At 45.2% G+C, this 20,905-nt stretch overlaps 1 protein-coding gene across 2 annotated transcripts in view; it reads left to right on the forward strand.

Annotated features, from left to right (window-relative positions):
• Positions 1–20,905, forward strand: part of Add2 (adducin 2) — a 100,702-nt gene that overhangs the window by 43,870 nt on the left and 35,927 nt on the right. For both annotated transcript variants that reach the window (XM_090336738.1, XM_090336739.1), the window contains exons 2-4: positions 10,080–10,197; positions 16,194–16,410; positions 17,947–18,085. In XM_090336738.1, coding sequence (XP_090192864.1) covers positions 16,228–16,410; positions 17,947–18,085 — 322 coding nt within the window. In that variant the 5' untranslated portion in view covers positions 10,080–10,197; positions 16,194–16,227. The remainder of the gene's footprint in view (positions 1–10,079; positions 10,198–16,193; positions 16,411–17,946; positions 18,086–20,905) is intronic.

Below are 20,905 nucleotides of genomic sequence, written 5' to 3' on the forward strand. Positions count from 1 at the left end.
AAATTTAGCTACATGCATAACCTTCCTGATTTTATTAAGCTCCATCTCACAGATTCATTGGCATTCCCTTGAGAACACTGAGGAAGCAACCAGCCCAGAGGCATGCATGGTGGCAAGATAGAATCCAGTCAGCAACTTAAAAAATTAAGCTGTTACAATATCAGTAAGCAATGCTAGGAATGATTTAATAACATCTATTTAACATCTTTTGAGTCCTTACTATTCCTTAGTCCCCGTGCAAAGCCTGAGCTTTTTATATATTGTATCGAACAGCCCTTGGAGGAAGAACTATTTTTCTTCACATTGTACAAATGAAGACCTTGAAGTTCAGAAAAATTAGGCTACAGCTGGAAGGATGTAGAGCTTAGATCAAACCTGGGCCTTTCATGTTGGATTCCTCCCCATGGTACTCCATGGTAGAGCCAATTCCCTGGGTCTGTGGGGTGGGAAGAGTTTTGGACTCCTCTTGAGCAATTCACCATCCTCAGTTTTAATTGCTGCATTCCAGCGTTGAGAAAATACAAGCAGAACTGGATGGCAGATCCGGGAGGACTTTTGGAAGGATAGTGCTGGTATGGAATCCATTGGTTGAGCACCTATATGTTAGTTGAACACTTATATGTTAGTCCCTCTGGAATCTTTCCACCATTGTGATTTTATTACCCAGTGAAGCAGCCATTACATTTTCATCTCATCTTTTCAGCTTTGGCCTTCTCATGCTAGTCTAGTCTTGTCTCATGACATTATGTTCCTGTGTCATGGGGAAGAGACACCTTTCCTCATCAGAACATGGATGTACATTGAGTGAAAACCTGTTTGGGAGCTTTGTCCATAAGTCTGCCTGTTATCCTGGATCTCAGAACACTGTTTGGCAAAGGCAGATAGACAGGTAGCAAACAATGTCTGTTAACAGGCTGTTGAGAAGCTCTCTTAAATTCCTTGTGGTCTGTTTCTCTTGAGTCATTTCTTGGCTTCCTGACCTTGAAGATGACCTGTTACCTACTATGTGATGACACTAACATCTGACTTGGGTTCCCACTTCATCAATTGTAAGACACATTTTCCTTGCACTAAAAAAAGATCTGCCAAACTGGAATATGTCCTCCAATCTGTAGTGATATAACTGGCAGCATTTTTCTTTCTTATTAATATTTAAGGTAATGGTGCATAAAGCGATTTATATCTTAGATTTGAAGAAATAGGGTGGTACCAGTGTTTGTTTATTGCTGGTCTTGGAGCTTGAACTCTGGGCTGGGTGCTGTCCCTGAGCTACTTTGGCTCAAGGCTAGTGCTCTACAACTTGAGCCACTTCTGGCTTTTTGTGAGTAGTTTATTGGAGATAAGAGTCTTGTGGACTTTCTTGTCCAGGCTGGCTTTGAACTGCAATCCTTAGACCTGTCTCTTGAGTAGCTAGGATTACAGGCATGAGTCACCAGCACCTGGCCAGTGTTTATTTTTTTATTCCCTCATTATCAAATCACTTCTAAGACCAGTATCAAATATCTTTTTTGTGTTCACTGTGACTCACCTCCACATCATCGAGTCACCAGTATCTGACAGTCCCAAATTGTTAGGATGCTGACCTTTCATTCCCTCCTTAGTTCTTACCAATAGTTTTGTGGTATCTCAGGCAGGATTGTGGGTTTACTTAATTATTTCTTTAGATCTGATGTTAATTGTCCAAGCACTCCACCACCTTGAATGAGTTTGGTTGAACTTTATTAAGTTTCCTATAGAAGAAACACCCATTTTGTAACGTCAATGTAAGATTTGGCTAGCTTTCTCGATAGTTATCCTTTGATGTCTGACTGATTATTAGGGCAATTGCTATGGCATGTCTTTGCAGAAATTGCCCAGAGGCATAAAACATCACACTAGATTTCTGAAAAACACATAGCTTCCTGATCGTCTTTTGCTAGAAACCATTTTCCCCTGAAAGGTGATACCTTAGGGACTTGATTTCACCTTCTCTGAAAATAAACTAAAAGAAAACAAATTAAAAGTGTCTTGAGAGCAAAAAGCACTTTAGAGGAAAATAAATCCGGAAGATTCAAAAGAATCATTTACTTCAGATAACAATCTGCTAAAACAACCAGAATAAAAATGTCAAAGTATTTTATAGGCTTTGTGTAGTTTAAAAAGACCTAGTTTCTAAAAAATAGAAGAGAATAGTTACAAGGAGAAAATAGACTCACACAAAAAGGCCTGAAATAAAACTAGAGATTAGGGAAGGCATTCAAAAGTAAAATGTTAAATATAATAATTAAGCAGCAAAATCTGTTGATTGGTTTAAAGCATTAAAATGTGTGCCTAGCAAGCACAAAGCTATGAGTTCGAATCCCAGTGCTGCCCTGTCATAATTAAAATTTACCATAATTTTGCTGAATTGCAACCATCGAATCACAGTATTCATGAAGCGGAGACACAAGGATCATAAGTTTGAGGGAAGTCTGGGCTATATGGTGAGACTGTCTCAAACTAAACAATATCAGATTGTTAGAATGCAAGGAAGGAAACGTGTCAACAATGAAACTAGTGAGAAGAAAAGTGATCAGTTTTGAAGACAGAGGTTCAATGCGTGGATAACTGGTGACCCTGAATAAGACACTGGAATGCATAAATGGAATGGAAGCAATAATGATACAGTTACTAGAAAAGTGTCTTTAGCTAAAGATCAGGTGTGATTGTTTTTCAGTGTAGACTATGTGCTGCTGCAACCATGTTAGAAAAGCCAGTGCTCAGTGGGCTTTCTTCCATTTGGTGGCTACATCGTTCCTCAGGCCTGGAAGCTTCCACGGGGTTCTCCACATCTACCCAGGAGCCAAGGCCTGAGAAAGAGTGTGATCTTACTGCTCTGCTAGTCAACTTTCTGTTACTGTAATGACTACGCTAGAGGAATCATCTGAGAAAGAGGAAAGGTTTATTTGGTCTACAGTTATTGAGGTTTGGTCTCTGACCAGTTGACCCCATTGCTCTGATACTATGGCAGCCCAGTATCGTGGTTGGAGTACTTGGTGGGCGGGGAAGCCCATTCACTCCATGGCTAGGTGCAAAGTAGAGGAAGAGAGTGGAGGGCCCACAGTCCCTCTTGAGGGCACACCCCCAAAGCATTCTAAGCCCCCAATTCGTCCAGTTTATTTAAACGTCCTACCAAGTCTTTAACATATGGGCCTGTGGGAGGCATAGCCAATCCATATTAGAGCAGTTGTCTAGGGCACAGGTCAGGCTCTCACTTACCTTCCATTTGCTCCGATCCAGAGAGAAAAAGGACTGGGAAAATCTGGGCGCCTCGTTAGTAGAGGGACTGTGTTTGGGGAGCACATGGCATTATCTTTGGCACAGATATGCAAATATTCAGAAATAAACATTCGTAGGAATAGCTCTTTCTTTCTCCCCAATATTGTTGTGATAAAAAAGTCTAAACTCAGAAGTGGCGCTGTGGCTCAAGTGGTAGAGCGCTAGCCTTGAGCTGAAGAGCTCAGGGACAGTGCCCAGGCCTAGAGTTCAAGCCCCACGACCAACGACAACAACAAAAAAACCCTACAGAATTATCAGGGACAGCTGTGGAAAGTCAACAATATTTGTCCTATACCATTTGCTCCATTTTCTCCATCTCATTGCTGACATCCTGTGATAGTATGAGCCTCACCTCAGGCTTTTGCCATGTTTCCACATGGTATCGGCAGCCCTCAGATCCTTCCACCCAAGACAGTTAGCAGATCTACTTCCCACCATCTTCTTTTCCTGGGCCAGGCCCTTCCTTCCCTTCCTCCTTCCTTCCCACCCCCTCCCTTCCTTCTTCCCTCCTTCTCTCCCCTGCCCCCCAAATCAGCAAGGTTCAAATCACACTGAAGTTGTGACTTTTCAGAGCCTCTCCAAGGGAGAAAGGGGAGGACGGGGTCAGAACATCCTCCTATGCTAGATGCCAGATGTTTTCTTATTTTCTTATGTGTCCAATTAGTGAAGCAAAATACTCCTAAACACAAATAACATGAAACTCACATGCAACTTTGTACTTACTGTGCTCATCTGGCCTAGGATATAGTTTATAATATTAGATGTGGGGGACACATTGTCCAATTTCTAATCCCTTGGCTGTGAGTGGGTGCAGGAGGGGGATGAAAAGGCATGAAGACTGGAACTGGGGCTGGGAGTTTGGCCTAGTGGTAGAGTGCTTGCCTAGCATGCACGAATACCCGGGTTCAATTCCTTGGTACCACACACATAGAAAAAAGCCAAAGTGGTGCTGAGGCTCAAGTGGTAGGGGCAGTGTGGTTTTGAGATCAGTGGCAGAGCCCCCTGGCTGAATGGGTTAAAATCCAGTAGGGCAGAGCCCTAGGTTGGAAACCACCTGGTGTCTTCGTGGGCCTTTGTTGGAGCACTGTCTACCCCTTTCCCCACCAAGTATTACAACATCTGCCCATAAGTTGCAGTCCCCATTGTGGGACTTTTGAGAACAAGGTTTAGGAATTTTACCTTTGGATCTCAGAGGTGAGCCAGTCCTGGCTTGAAGCAGCTGTTTAGGGAAGGAACTGTCTTTGAGTCCCAATGAAGCAATGCTCAGAAGTGAGACTTCACCTTGCATCTCACCCAGCAGCCAGGGACGTGCATGTAGGCAACCTGTGGCCACCTGACCCCATTACAAACCACCTGTGGAGGGCCGGCATCCTCCTCCCCATCCCAAAGCAGGGCACACCTTGTCAGAGTGAGTACCACAGGTGCCGCTCCACCCTTGACTTCTCATCCTTGTTTGTTTTTGAGTTGGGGGACAAGCTCAGCTCTGAGACTTTTTGCCAGGAGCAGAACTCGAATCATCAGGGCATGTGCCTAGGGATGCAGCCTGGGCTTTGGGTAGTGGCCATTCTTGATTTCCATTCCCCCCAGTACTACCAGCCCCCTGGCACCCACTTACCTTCCCTTGAAGGAAGATGGAAGATGTAGTGAGAACACGCTCTGGAACCCCAGACTCTAACCTTAACCAGCTCTGTGACCTAGATTCAGTTACTCTGTAGCCCAGAGCCTCAGGTTCCCCACATGAAAAAAACCCAGATATCTTCCGTCTCATGTCCAGTTCTAGTACTTGCTCACTCCAGAGTACTAATAGATCCTAGGAAATGCCTGTGCTGTCCAGTAAGTGGGAATGGAACCTGTTCCACATCTGCAATTAGGAACACCAGCTGGATCTGATCCAGTCCACCACATATAAGTTCTGAGGAGTGAGAGAAGGAAGATTACGAATGCATCAGGGATGACTAGAAGTCAGTCCTCAGGAGCCTGCACCAGGCAGCGGTGAACACACTCTTCCAGACACTGGGGTTTCTGGAGATGAACACAGAGACTTGACTATCTCTCTCCGTCTTCCTTTTCTTGTTTGAAAGTACTTTTGTTCTAAGTGATCACAGCAGTGAGTGTCTGATGTGGAGCTCTGAAGAATTCAGACACATGTGAAAACATGATGATAAGCAGAGAAGTGGGTGCCTTCTTTATCTGGACACCCCAGGCAGGGCGTGGCCCACCCCCTATTCAACTGCCTCCATTTATTCTGTAAAACAGCAGCTATATGGCCACGAGTGACTCAAGTGTCATATTCAAGGATCGGTGAGTTTGAGTTTTGACTCCAGGCCCTCGGCTTGCAGCAGTACTGTGCTTCCTCACCCAGGGCTGACCTGGGAGGGGGTAAGGCAGGGCTCACAGGCTGGCAGCACTGAGTGGTAGCTGTGCCTATGGCACTGGTGGGCAGCTGAGAAGTGGCACTCTATGGTATCTTTTCCTTTGGGCTGTAGGTACCAAGCTCAGGTCTGGAAACACTCTACTGAAATAGAAGGGAGATAATCACCTCCCTCTCCTTTGATACACAGAGCTTAAGCAGAGTTTTGCAAAAGACCAGGCAACTTGGGTATCTGTTATTCTTCTTGTTGACCGTCTCTTCTTTCTACAGCCACAAGAATTAATCCATTAATGTTATTTCATTCTCCAATGGGCATAAGTACTTGGTCTTGGTGGGGCAGGGAAGGAATTGCTCCTTGACAGGGTACATGTCCATTACTTAGAGCCTCAAGTTGAATGCCAAGCAGGGTCTTTGCTGAGGAGGGAAAGAGGTCTGAGTGAGTGCTCAGACTGGTGCTGAGTGTTCAGAATGGAGTACCAGGGCCCCCTCTGAGCAGAGGGAAGGGTCCTGGCTGGAGAAGTGGGGGAGACAGAATGGGTCTTTGAAGAGCCCAGAGGATTGTAGAGCCTGATATGTGGTGTGTAATATTACTTTGTCTCCTTATGTTGCATTGTGGAATTGAACTAATTAGATGCACTCGGATGTTGGGATTGTGTTTCAAGGTATAAGAGTGGCCTGAGGGGCTAAAGACAGAAAGTTTAGGAAGATGTGACATAACACTAGGGCACCTGCACACATGCCACCATGACCACCTGGTATCTTGCCCTAAAAAGGGCTGCTTGGGGTTCTGTGAGCTTGTGAGCTCCCTCAGGCTTTCCTCCTCTTTAGGAACCCCTCAAGCCCGCTTTGTCAAACTGGTCCTATTTGATTTCCCAATAAACTCTTAGTTACATTGTTGGGATTCAGTTAGCACCCATTCATCATCAGCCTAGCCCCAGCAATGAGGGGCATGAGGGGCGTGTGTGTGAGTGAGTGTGTGAAATGCCTAATGTATGGGCTCTGATGCTCCTGTCAGGTTTCATGTGGAATGAAAGAGGTGAGTCACAGATGTGACTGCCTGAGGGAGCGGGCTGTGGGGACAGGACTCCTGAGCTGAAGGAAGAGGAAAAGGTGTTCCTGATACCGGTGCCAACAGAGAATCTTTGTGGCACCTTCAAGCCCTGCAAATAGCCCCTGGAACATGACAGGTGGAGAGGGGAGGATGGCAGTAAAAAGGACCATCACTCGATAAATGGCCATTCTCAAAGAGAAAGGAGTAGGCAGAGAGACAAGCACAAGCCCATCACTGAGGGTCGATGGGCTGGAATTTCTAACATGAAATATGCATTTGGGTTGAAAACACAAATTCCGAGTTAAGACTTTAGATCTGGAAAAGGCAAAAGCACACCTGACAGAAAGTCTTATGAGTGAGCAGGAATTTAATAAAAAGGATCAGGACCTCTGCCTATGGTAAAGGGGCAGGGGCTCAGCAGCTCTGCGGTAGGCAAGGGCCTTACTTGTCGTTTCTGAACAATGACTCTGGAAACTGATTTTGGATGATGTGCAAGAGAAAGGATGACAGATGAGAGGAGATTATTGAAGGAGCAGAGACTAGATGAAGTCAGGATTCAGGGGCCTCGAGAAATGAAACATAAAACCAGAAATGGACATAAAACCAGAAATCTTGATGACCAGTTAGCTGCACAGGGAAAGATCTAGAAGAGTCAAGGCTGCCTTTTAGGTCCTTGAGCCTTTATTTATTCTTTGGTGGAATTGGAACTTAGTACCTTCTACTTGCCCGGCAGTTGTTCTACCACTTGAGTTATAATCTGGCTTTTCCTTCTCTAAGTTTTTGTTTTTGTTTTTTTTTTTTTGGTGGGTCATGGGGCTTGAGCTCAGCCTGGGTGCTGTCAGTCTGAGCTCTTCAGCTCCAGGCTACCACCCTACCCTTGAGCCAAGCCCTACTTCCCATTTTTTTCTGGAGGTTAATTGGAGATAAGAGTTTCAGATCCTTTTGTGCCCCGGCTGGCTGTGAACCTTGATCCTCAGCTCTCAGCCTCCTAAGTAGCTAGGATTATAGGTATGAGCCACCGCGCCGGCTTCTAAGTGTTTCTTAAGTAAGGTATCAGAGCATTTATGCCCAAGTCAGACTGGACTGTGATTCTTCTATTCCAGCCTTTTATGTAGCTGAGATGACAGATAGGAGCTAGATAATTTGTTGATTGAGATGGGAGTCTCCTGGGCAATTTTCTCTGGGCTGGCCTTGGACCACGGTCTTCCCAATGGCTATCTCCTAAGTAGGAGGGTATAGGTGCCTATTCGTCTTTGGGCACCACACATGGTTCACATTGCCCCTTGACTGTCAGCTCTGCTAGAGCTCTGGATAGCTAGAAGCTGAGGTGAGCAGAGTATGTATGTGCTGGGAAGCCTCAAGCTGATGCACAGTAAATCCTGGGCTTGATTCTGTGGCAGGCTCAGAGAGCTCTTCTAGGCAAAGTTAGCAGAGGCCCCCAGGACCGCAGCCTTATTCTTGGAGCTCTTATAGAAGAATCTCAATACTAATAGAGAATGGGATAGGAATTATTTTGTTCAGTGCTTTTATTTTGTTCCCCAAAGCACAGATGTCTTCCTTGTCCTTCCCCCTCCCCCTCCTCCTCCCTTTCCTCCTCCTTCCTCCTCCCTTCTCCTTCCTCCTTCCTCCCTCCACCTTCCTCCTTCCTCCTTCCTCCTCCTCCTTCTCCTTCTTTTTCTTCTTCTTCTCTGGCCCTAGGGCTTAAACTCAGGGCCTGGGCAGTGTCCTTGAACCTCTTTGTGCTCTAGGCTAGCATTCTACCACTTGAGCTGCAGAGCTACTTCCAGCTTTTCCTGAGTAGTTTATTGGAGATAAGAGTCTCCCATTGGGGCTGGGAGTTTGGCCTAGTGGTTAAAGTGCTCGCCTAGCATGCATGAAGACCCGGGTTCAATTCCTCGGCACCACATACATAGAAAAAAGCTGGAAGTGGTGCTGAGGCTCAAGTGGTAGAGTTCTAGCCTTGAGAAAGTCCAAGGACAGGGCTCAGGCCCTGAGCTCAAGCCCAGGACTGGCAAAAAAAAAAAAAAAAAAAAGAGTCTCACAGACTTTCCTGACTGGGCTGGCGTCAAAGATGCCTGCGTTCTTATATGAGTAGCACATGTCCCTTCTGTGAACAAAAATAAAAGTCGTTTTATTGCACACAAGAAATTGCTCAGATTCCAACAGTTCCAGCCTTAGGTGCTTATGACATGACAGTCTCAGACCAGGCGAGAGGAGGAAGCAGTACAGCAGTACGTGAGCTGAGACAACTCACCTGGCTACAGGACTGGTCTTCAGGGAGAGTAGTGTGTTTATGAGGCTAGAAGGAACCCCAGCAAGGGGTCCATTCTGGAAGGAAGAGCTCCCATGCTGGTAAGCACTGGACAGATACAGCAATTTAAGCCACTGGACATGTAGTGCTGGACATGCTATGTGCTGAGCTGAGTTCTTAGAAATAATTGCTGGTGCACTAAATATCTGGCTGAGGAGGCAGAATCTGCACACAGCTGGACCCCGACAGGCACCCTATACCTACCAACTCCAGTCTCCTTGCCCCTGGCTGTGGGACAAGCTACCCTCGAGACTCTACTAGGAGCAGTATCAGGTCGGGAGTGGAGCTGAGCCAAGCCAGAACTACAGTCAGGGGTTAAATTGGGGGATGGCTAGGGTGCTGCAAGGCCTAAGTAAGACACCCCAGCATCTGTGAGCGGAACCATAGGGCACTCAAATGAAATGAAAAAGCTCTTGAAAAAGAACTGTTCATGACCGATCTTTTAAAGAGCTCGGTCCCCACGAACTTTGAAATAGCAATTTCTTGATTTTGTAAGATGTTAACACCTTCCTTTAGGAGTACTTTACAACCTGTGAACCAGGTGTAATGGTGGTCTTTCTTCTGCTTGGACTGTAGGTGGAACTGTTTTGAACCATGAATTTATGACCTATGTTAAATTAGGCTTTCCCACTTCCTGGAGATGATATATTATTTTAGGTGCTTTCTATTGGTAAAGATAACAAGGGTGACTATCTTTTATTTTTTTTTTTAAATGGCCATCATTTTCTTTTTCTTTATTTGGCCAGTCCTAGGGCTTGAACTCAGGGCCTGGGCACTGTTTGCTTAAGGCTAGCACCCTGCCACTTGAGCCATAGTGCCACTTCTGACTTTTTCTATGTATGTGGTTCTGGGGAATCGAACTCAGGGCTTTGTGCATGTTAGATAAACATGCTACCACTAGTCCACGCTCCTGGCCCACCATCCCACCATCATTTATTTTTAAAATAAAAAAAATATTTGCAGCTCATTTCCTAGCAGTCCCATAAAATAAATCAGATGCAAAGTCAGGGTAGAAGTCCTGATGTGTGTGTACTGTTTGTGTTTTCCAGTTTCTACCTGATTGTATGATGTTGTGTAGATGTGGCTGTTGGTCCTGATCAAGAAGCAGGGTGTGCAGACGCAGCACTAAGAGGACAGAGCCTTGGACAGGCCTGGGACAGCCATCTGGTAAGTAGTCATGGCTTTTGGAGGTGATAAATACTCTGAAGTTGGAACCGTTGAATTAGGATGAGCTTTCAGACACTCGGACCATGCTCCACACTCCCTCCATCTTGCTGACCCGAGAGCCAGGGAAGTCACTGGGCCCTACGCTTTACCTCTGTCCCAGCCCCAGCAAGGGCCTGAGCCTCAAGTGGGCACTGACTGCAGGAAAAAGCTCACCACCTTATGAGCAGCTGTCCTGTCCTCCATTCTTGAACTGCTCCTGCTGGTAGGAAGTCCTCCCTTACCCTAAATAGTCTGCCTATCTGCAGCCACCACCTGGCTTTCCAGTTCCAGTTCTGGAGACTTTAGGGTATCAGCCTAATCACTCTTGCACTAGGCGCTGGAGTGAAGTGAGGATCAGAAGTCAGACATCTTGGGTGAATCCACTGTTGCCTGGGTGACCTTGGACAAGTTAGTTAACATGTCTAATTTAATTTCTTTACCTGAAGCTGGGACAATAATTACTTTCTCATAGTATTCCAGGTTGCGGAAATAAATAATCAATATAAGTTCTCTGGTGTGATGTCACTAATTCTGTCACCAATTGGCTGGTCTATAGTTCAATTCAATTGAAGAACTGTATGCCCAAGTTAATGGACCCACAAAGTCAAGGTTGCCAACAAGACTGCTCGTGTTTCAGACAACCACCACAACCTGTAGCTCTGCCTGCCTTAGCTATGGATTTGTAGAGTGGTTGGGAAGGTCCCTACAGCCCCTCTTCAGGTTCAAAAGTTCATTAGAATGACTCAAAAAGTGCTATAGTTGGATAGTTTTATTATAAAAGATTAAAGTCAGAGACAGCAAATGAAAGACCCAGAACAGGGTCTGGCCAGGGATAGGGACATGCAGGGCTTTGTAATCTTTTTGTTGTTGTTGTTGTTGATTGTGGGGCTTGAATTCAGGGCCTGGGTTCTTCCCTGAGCCTCTTTGTGCTCTAGGCTAGAGCCCTAGTGCCACTTTCAGTTTTTGAGTAGTGAACTGGAGATAAGAGTCTCACAGGGACTTCCCTGCCCAGGTTGGCTTCAAACTGTTATTCTCAGATTTCAGCCTCCTGAGTAGCTAGGATTACAGGCATGATCCACCAGCACCTGGCAGAGCTTTGTAATCTTGATACACCACTCTCTCAATGCTGTAATGATCAGGACACTTTCCTAAGCTCAGTGTGCAGGTTTTGACTTTTTAAATCGGGAGACTTTAATAAAGAAGCCTGGTTAATTGAATTCAATCAGAGGGAAAATGATTTAATCTGTGAAGTGTGTGAAGGGTGGAGCTGAAATTCCAACTTTCTAGTCATGTGCTTGGCCAGAAGCCACATGAGTCACTTTAGGAAACTCAGGTCTCCTTGAAAGGCACTCAATATGAACAACAGAAGGTATTTCTACTTACTATCTTGTGCACTTTAGAAGAAGAAAACTCTCAGGATTTTTGAATTTCTGTAACAGGAAGCAGAAACAAAGATCAGGAATGTTCTTCCTTTTACCACACCTGGCCTGACAAACATCAGTCCCTTTTGGACCAGGCTGATGTGTTCCCATTACCTGATCAGAAAGCTGGACCTTCTCATCAGTGTTTTTCTGGAGGTTCCTTTTTTTGTTAATATAGCTGAAGACTGAGCAAGTCTAAGGCAATAGTTTCAATTATTTAGTATGCACCTGTATACAGCTCAATCACAAGCCTCTCATTACTCAAATTCCTAATGCTAAGATGATTGTAGCTCCCAAATGACACCTAATAAAAGCAAAGGGTTAATCGCATCTTTATGTATCACAGGTCCTGTCTATAAGTACTTAAACTTCATAAAGTGTGATTATCTTACAGTCTCCTTTTGAGGCAAATGAGTACAAACTCTGCTTATATATGGAAAAAAGGTATACAGCAGTTATATTAGTTGGTCCAAGAGCACATATCTAATAAGTGACACAACCGGTATTCGAACCTGTTCATTTCTTGTTGCAGAGTCTCTGTGTTTTTTGTTTTTGTTTTTGTTTTTTTAATGACTAGGCCCTTTGCATGTAACCTATACAGCACTGCAGGAAGGGAAAAAAAGAGCACAAAAGGATTTTTATTTTGGTTCGCAAAGTGACAGGATTAGACTAAGTCCTGTTGTCATGGTGATGGAATCAGGACATCTACCTATTGGCTCCTCCCATGGAAGCACCTCTAGAACAGTCCTGGGCTAAGCTCTAAGAAGGGAAGGTTTTTAGGAACAGAGTAATGTGAACTTCTCTCCCTCAGACCTTGAACATCTTGCTTCTTTGTGCTTCATGGAGGAGTGAGTTGCTTTCCAGCCTTCCCAAACCCATTCTTGGGCAGTGCAACCACTCCACAAGAAAGAAGGCAGAGCGCAACATTCCTTGCCTGGATGGATAGGGCTGAGGCCAAGGAAGGACTACTATGAGATTATGCTGGCACAGACAAGCCTAGAGAAGCAGAGCGTTTGGGTCATTCTGGAGCTGGTGGCCTGGAGCCCTAGGGAACGCAGGGAGCTTACACCTCATGCTCACATTCAAAGTACCCACCAGGGGGTTGCTTGTTGCTGTTTTAAAAATAACATCCCAAATCCAGGTTCTTGAAAGTGCCAAAGACAATCATTTGCCCCAATGAGTCACCGAGCAAAGCAGTGGTAGGGTTGAATGAGGTCCATAGCTGGAGAGGAATTTGGGTCGGCAGTGCTATCTGCCGAGAAAAGTGTGGTGACCACATGAATGCACAGCTCCAGTAAACACCACTGTGTTCGACCTTGAAGGCCCTTCTGATTCCCAAGGTCCGGGGATGAGGTTGGATGGGAGCATGATGGAGGTTGAAGTTATTTTTAACTAATCCCTCCTACATAGGATCAACCTGACCTCACAAGGCCACTGTCAGTTGCCACATGTGTGTTCTTTACGTGTGTTTCTCTTTGGGCATCAGGCTTGAGGGAAGCAAGCAGGTCCCTCACTCTAGAAAACCCAGACCCTCCAAACTTTTGCCTTTTCTGAACAGACATAGCTGTCTCCAAATCAGACAGATTCTACAGAGTCAGAGCCAGAAGGGATTCGTAGAGGTCATTCTATTCATGCCTTCCTTTAGAGATGGATAAGGTAAGTCCAGAGAGGGAAACTGACTACTCAGTGCCCATGCCGTTGTGGAGTGATAGAAGTAGGAAGATTGTAGCCATTTGACTTCTGGGCCACAGCAAAGGAAATATTCCTAACAGCTCAATTACCCTCTCTCCATTTTTAGGTGAAAGGACTAGATGTAAATGATACTAACTACAACCTGAAATTGTCCTACCACCCTGCCAAATCCATTTCAATCTCCTGCTTTAGAGAATATTTTTTGAGGTCCTGTCATGTTCCCAGTAGCTCACCCCCTTATCTTAGTCTCTCATTCCCAACTTTTATTACCAAACATCAACACAACTAGGAAGGGGACTGCTGCTTTGGGGACAATTTGGTAAAGTTTTTCAGACATGAGACTTTGGGCCATCTTTGTCAGGCTTGTAGAAATGGCCAGCACCTAGAGGAGGAACTTCATTATATTATAAATTACAGCCAAATAGCCCATATTATTTCAACACTGCTGCTCACCAGAATCACCAAGACAGCTTATAAAAATCCTGATGCAAAGTCAGGATGGGCAGCTCATGCCTGCAATTCAAAATACTCGGGAGGCTGATAGAATCATTATTCGAGGCCAACTCAGGCACACAAAAGTTTGTGAGACTCCATCTCGTCAGTTAAAAGCTGTACTTCCCACCTATCTAGGAAGTATAAATAAGAAGATAGTTGGTCCAGGCAAAAAGTGATATATTGAAAAGAAAAAAAAAAGGAAAGCAAGCAAGGTATTAGTGGCTCATATTTGTAATCCTACCTACTCAAGGAGGCTGAGATCTGAAGATTCTGGTTCAAAGTCAGCCTGGAGGAAAAAAGCTGGTGCAGTCTTATCTCCAATTATTCAGAAGTGGAGGTGTGTCTCAAGTGGTAGAATACTAGCCTTGAACAAAAAGGCTAAGTAGGTACAAAGCTGAGTTTAAGTCCCACTACCAGGACAAAAAAGAGGGGGGGGGGAAGCAAAAAGGAATGTGATTATGAGTTCTTGCCTAGCAATTACAAGACCCCTTGTTCAAATCCCAGAGCTCTATAACAAATAATCCTGATGTCTGGGGCATACTGGATGACTTATATCAGAATCTCTGGTGTTCTTAGTTTTGAAAGTCTGTTGGTAATACCAGAGTGCAACCAAAGTTGAGATACGATGCTCTGGACAATGCTTAGGCCGTCAATCAACCCTCGAGGGCTCTGACAATGTGCCTTCCTTTGAGCTTGTTAGTCACTTTCCCTACCAGGAAACATGAAAACAGCAGTAACAACTGCAGGCTATCTGTTATTCTATTCTAACCCAATACTTTGAAAACTCATTTATCCTTTCTGGGCTTTCCATAGTACCATCCTCTACCCATTGTAAGATACTGTAAGAAAGGAGAGTAGGGGGCAGGGAGTTTGGCTTAGTGGTAGAGTGCTTACCTAGCATGCACTAAAACCCAGGTTCCAGTCCTCGGTATCACATACATTGGAAAAGCTGGAAGTGGTGCTGTGGCTCAAGTGATAGAGAGCTGGCCTTGAGGAAAGCCCAAGGACAGTGCTCAGGCCTTGAGTTCATGCCCCAACACTGGGGGGGGGGGGGGGAGAGAATGGAGAGTGGGCTCCTGACAGAAATGGAAGAGATCACAGGCAGCTGTTCTTCCGGCCACCAGCAGGGCCTCCTTTGCATGAGCTGCTGCTGCTGGCTCAGATGAGAGTTGAGGTTGGGTCATACAGGACTGCAAGGCTGCAGGGAGGCAGGTGTCAGCCGAAGGTCAAATGCAGAACTGGCAGGGATGTGTTTCCAGAGTACAAGAAGGCATATAGTCTTCTCATAGAATGTGAGCCCGAGAATGTTTTTCAAGGAGGAAAAGCAAGAGCTTGACAGGTTACAGATGAGACCCAGAATTCTAATTCTATTTAATGCTATTTGTATCTCCACAGATCCATTCAGAACCGCATTATTGTTGCCTTTTGCTCTTTCTCCTGTGGCACTGGATGGTGGAGGGGCATGGCTTAGACTTAAGGCTAGGAGAATAGTTAGCAGAGATAACTCATAAAGGGAGTCTGGTTTATCCTAGGTCCTGTGGCTGGGAAGTGAGGGCTAAAACTTCAGTCTAATTTCTCAGAAGGACAACAAAAGATATTCCCTTGCTTCTTGCTCTTGTACATTTTTTTTTAAAGACAACTTTAATAGAAATGTGTCAAGCTTTTCTTCAGCTTGACTGTCAAGGTTTCCCTGGTCCTCACTGCAGGGGGCCAGGCTCAGCATATGGAACTCAAGGACATGACAGGGCTCTTTGCAAATCATGTTATTATTTGTCTAGAGGAGAATACATTTCTCTTCAATAAAAATTCCATACTTCTTTTTACACCTGGAAGAAGAATTGGATTCTGCATTCAGAATAGCAAAGCTCTAAAGGAAAACGATAAGCAAAACATTTCCCACATTTTAGTAGCTGTGATTTTTCTTTAGTAGCAATTTTTCCTCCATAATTTTTGAGGAGGCTTTTAAAAAGAAGGGTTCTACCTATAGCTGTCTAGTAATGCTGGATAGTGAAGCAAGGGCCTCCTGCATGCCAGGCATATGCTCTACCCCTCAGCCGCACCCCAGCCCCAAGGGAGGCTTACATTTTAGGTGAGTTGCCAAATCCCAGTGGATTGCCACTCCGCAGAGGTAGCACCACAAAAATGCTAAAGTTTTGCCCTCCCACCCCACCCCCGTGTGGCCCCTATCTTTACTGCACCTGATGATTCCCTAGCGTTCCCTGGCCACCTGGCGTCTGTGCTCATACCACCTGGGAAGTGGCACAGCCCCCTGTGAATTCAGCTGGACCCCAAGGTCCAGGGCCCAGCCTGGAGCACCCATCATACTCTTGCCCTGTCCTTTTGCTACAGGGTTTGGTGAGCAGATTGCATCCCCAGCAGGAAAATGAGTGAAGACACGGTCCCCGAGGCCACTTCTCCGCCACCTCCCCAGGGGCAGCACTACTTCGACCGCTTCTCTGAGGACGACCCTGAGTACCTGCGCCTTCGCAACCGTGCGCCCGACCTGCGGCAGGACTTCAACCTGATGGAGCAGAAGAAGCGTGTCACCATGATCCTGCAGAGCCCAGTGAGTGGGCGGGGAGGCGGGGGAGGGCAGGCAGGGTGAGGGAGGCGGGGAGAGGGGCCGGGCTGATTCTCTAGGGAACCTGAAAGACCAGTAACTCCTCTTCCCTAGCGCAGGGTTGGTAGCATTTTAGGCCTGCTGAGCAAGAAAGGGCCTGGCTACGTGGGTGTTTGATTCCTGCCCAGCCCCTAGGGGATGGCCAGAGCCATCAACAGTTTTGCTGTGAAAGTGGGAAAACAGGACACCGGCTGGCGTTTCCGTGTCCTCCAGAGTCCGCTTCCAGTCTTCTCTCCTGTAACAAGGAACCAGCCAATCCATGTAGACGGGAGCCAGCAGGGGGTTCCCTTTACTGAGCACCACAAAGTAAGACTCGATGTAGGGGTGAGGAGGAGAGGGTGCAGGGGCTGTGGGACAGGTACCCAGGAAGCAAGGCTGACTTGGGCTTTGAGTTTCTCCAGATTGGAGGCCCGGTGGTGCCTGTCTGGCATGACCATCATAGAGTGCATCCCAGAGGCCTGGAAAAGGGCAGCATGGCTTGCTGGACTGTTCGGCAGAAGGGGGCTGCCACCCTCCGATGGGGAGGCAGAGCAGTGGAGGCAGAGCAGTGGAGGCAGAGCAGCAGAGGGAGACAAGGGAGAGCAGGTGATCTCTAGACTTGAGAAGCCCAGAAAGGAATCTGCCTTCTCCCACCACTTGTTCAGCTCCTCCCCCAGCCCCACCAGCAGGTGCAGGGTATCTTGTGGACCGGATCTGTACAAACCTGGTGGAGAGCAGTATGGGGGCTTGATGGCACTGTGTAGGGAGCCTGGAGAAAACTGCTAGGTGCTAAAGCGTTGGCATGAGGAGACCCTGAGAAGACCCCTAAAGAGCGTCTAGGACCTTTGCTGCGTTCATACCAGCCAGGTTTCAGAGCCTCCGAGGGTGTGGACTGGAGAAGGGTTCTTTCTGTCCTTTGTAGGATCTCCAACACCAAACACCTGCTTTCCTCCCAAGTACTTCCTGCTGCCACCTGGCGGCCAAGATGCCAAATTTACTGCCTGTTGGGGTGGGGTGAAGAGTAGGATTTTAAAAGTAGAAGTGACCCCAGAAGTCATCAGAGCCTTCTGCCCTTCCTCTCAGCCGTTCAGTAAGCACATGAGGAAACAGGCCCGGAAGAGCCTAATGGAGAGGACAGGTAGCGCTTTTTCTAATTTCTGCTCATCAAAAAATGTCCTTAATTTCTGTAGTGAAGTTCTGCCCTGTCTGATGGACATGGGTCTTGGCCATCATAACAGATGCAGGAAGGACATGGAATCAGGATTCCATCCCACGAGGAAAAGGGAGCACAGGAGTCATTCCTATCATGTCCTTTGTACTCCTGCACAGCCATCTGGAGAGAAGCGGCCCTGACACACTAGGAGGTCTCACGCAGGCCCCTGCCCTAGCTTGACCTAGGAGTAGAAAAGCTCATCATTTAGCAACTAAAGCTAAGTGACTGCCCATTTCCTTTGAGAAGGGCTTGGTGGGGGGGGGGGACTAGCGTCTTGGGTCCTACTTCAGTCTTTCAGGGAGGAACTGGAAGGCCTCATCCAGGAGCAGATGAAGAAGGGCAACAACTCCTCCAACATCTGGGCCCTGCGGCAGATTGCAGACTTCATGGCCAGCACCTCCCACACAGTCTTCCCAACATCTTCCATGAGTAAGTGGGTGCCTGGGGAGCTGCCAGGAGCAGAGGAGGAGGGATGGGGTGGGGAAAGGAAAGAGGAGCAGCAGCAAGAAGCAGCTTGGTTGCTAGGCAACGGTATAAGCCTGCAGTTGCATTAGCAGGCCTGGGGGAGCTGAGCAGAAACCAGGGAGGTGCCTGGCTCTGCTTCTGATGCTGCTGCTGCAAATTAAAGACCCATTGGAGAATTATCTGTGGTGCCAGCAATGGGAGGATAGAGGTGATTTTAGGGGATGAGAGGAGACCATGGAAATCTGTCCCCATATTCCACTAGGCATCTCAACCTGTTCCCATAGATGAATGCAAAGAGGATGTAGGGCTGTGCCTAATCCCTGGCATTGTAGGCTATGAAGCTCTGCCCACAGCCTTTAAAACAAATATAAAGAAATGTTCTATTTCAATATGATTCACACAGGATAACGGTTGAAAATTAGGAAATATTCAAGGAAGGCAAGCAAAAATCACTATCTTGTGTACTCAAACCCCAGAAATAATTATCATTAATCGATTGGTGTGCATTCTGTCAACTTTTTCTCTTTAACATATATAGATTATATAAAAATATAAAAACATATAAATAGAAATAGACACATGTAAAAATCACATTTATACATATAATTTTAATAACATTCTAACTATGTTTTTCACACAAGAAAATGTTCTGCAACGTAAGTTTTGGTGGATGCATATCATTTCATCAGTTTTCATTATTGGACCTCCAGGATGCTTCAGCTTTTTGCTGTTGCAGTACAATAGAGGGCCCCTTCCTCTACACTATCTTAGTGCAATCACCATTTGCTTTAGCCTCCTGATCTGACAGGTGATGATTTATATTTTATTTTTGTTTAATGTGCATTTATTTTATTACTAATGAGGTTGTATTTCTTTTACAATTCTAGAGACACATTGGGCATGATTTTCTTTTTGTAATAAGTTCTCTATTTATGGCCTTTGTCAATTTTCCTATTGGTATATTTTTCAAAAAGATTTTTGGTGGGTCATAGGGCTTGAACTCTGGGCCTAGGCACTGTTCCTGAGCTCTTCAGCTCAAGGCAACCACCCTACCTCCTATATGTGTATTTTCTTATAGAGTTTTCAAATTTCTATAAATGAATGCTATTTCCCTACATATATCAAATATATTAAAATTATTTGTCTGGTTTCTCCTTTGCTTTAACTTTGTTCATGGTGGGGTGTTGTCATTGTTGTTTCTAGGACTCCTTAATTTTTGTACAGTTGACTCCATTGTTGTTTTCTTTTGTGTGTACTCTTTTGAGTTGTGTACTGGAAAGCACCTTCCCCAGATTCTACCATCCAATGGGATGGGTTTTCTTAACTGTTTGGATTTTTTTTTTTTTGCCTGTCCTGGGCCTGAATTCAGGGCCTGAGCACTGTTCTTGGGCTTTCTCAAGCTAGAGCTCTACCACTTGAGCCACAGCACCACTTCCAGCTTTTTCTATGTATGTGGTACCAAGGAATCAAACCCAGGTCTTCATGCATGCTAGGCAAGCACTCTACCACTAGGCCAAACTCCCAGCTCCTTAACTCTTTGTTAAAGTTCATTTGTGCAAATGATTTTAGAATTGTTTTTGTCAAACTCCAGCCCTCCCTACTTTAACATAGCCCCTTTGGAATTGTGTGTGACTGTGTGGGTATATGGGCACTCATTCTGTGTACCAATACTGGGACACAGAACTGAGGGCCTACGTATTGTCCCTTAGCTTTTTCAGTTCAAGGATGGCTCTCTACCACTTGAGCCAACTCTACTTTTGGCTTTTTGCTGGTTAAGTGAAGGTGAGACTTTCTTGCCCAGGCTGATTTTTTGAACCTCAATCCTCAGATCTCAGCCTCCTAAGTAGCTAGAATTACAGATGTGAGCAACCAGCACACCTGCCTCCTTTGGGGATTTTGGTTGGCACTGTATTAGATGAATAGATTGACTTTGTGGAGAATTTATAATTTTTTATTAGAATATAAGTTCCCTAGGGAAGTTGTATGTTTGGTTCTAGAATATTATAGCTGAGAGTACTGATGGCACATAGGAAGTAGTTAAAGAAACTTTATGAATTTTAAATCTTTTCAAACTTGTAGAATGTTCAAAATTTTTGAGTCTTTCATATTCATCAAAAAAGCTTAGTAGGTATTTTCAACGAATACTTTTCTGTTCCATTTTCTTCTGGAGATATATACATTCTCTTGGGTTTTGCCTACTGAAAAATCACATCATCTGCAAATGACTGTCAGTATGTCTCCATCATTTTGGTGTATTTTTCCCTGTTCTCATGTTATATCTGTAGCACTTTCAAACCTGTTTAATAATAGATTAGAGAACAATCATCTTTGTCTTGTTTTTGACTTTAATGGAAAATCTCTTACCACTGAGTTTGAGATAATTATTCTTTATCATGTTGGGGAAATGTCTCTTTAATCTGTCTCATTAATGAGCCTTTGTCAGAAATGGAAGTTGAGCTTTATAAAATCATTGCAGACACTTATTGCTCTTTCTTTCCTTAAACGGCTGTCAGGATGAACTAGAGACTTGTGACTATTGATCTGTTTTAAATTTCTGATATAAATAATTCCTGATCTTTACACATTTTCCCAAAATTGCTCTTCTGGATTTGATTTGCTAGAATTTTATAGAAGATTTGTATATCTGTTTCCATGCATGAAATTGTTCAGCTGTTCATTTCTTAGACAGTTTTTATCTAGTCTTTGTATTAAACTTTGCACAGCCAGTGAGATGCTGTCTCATATCCACCCTGCTGTTGTGTAGTCCCAGTTTTTTGTTGACGA

The sequence above is a fragment of the Megascapheus bottae genome, chromosome 7 (assembly GCF_031878675.1).
Source record: "Megascapheus bottae isolate mThoBot1 chromosome 7, mThoBot2.hap1, whole genome shotgun sequence".
NCBI lineage: Eukaryota > Metazoa > Chordata > Mammalia > Rodentia > Geomyidae > Megascapheus > Megascapheus bottae.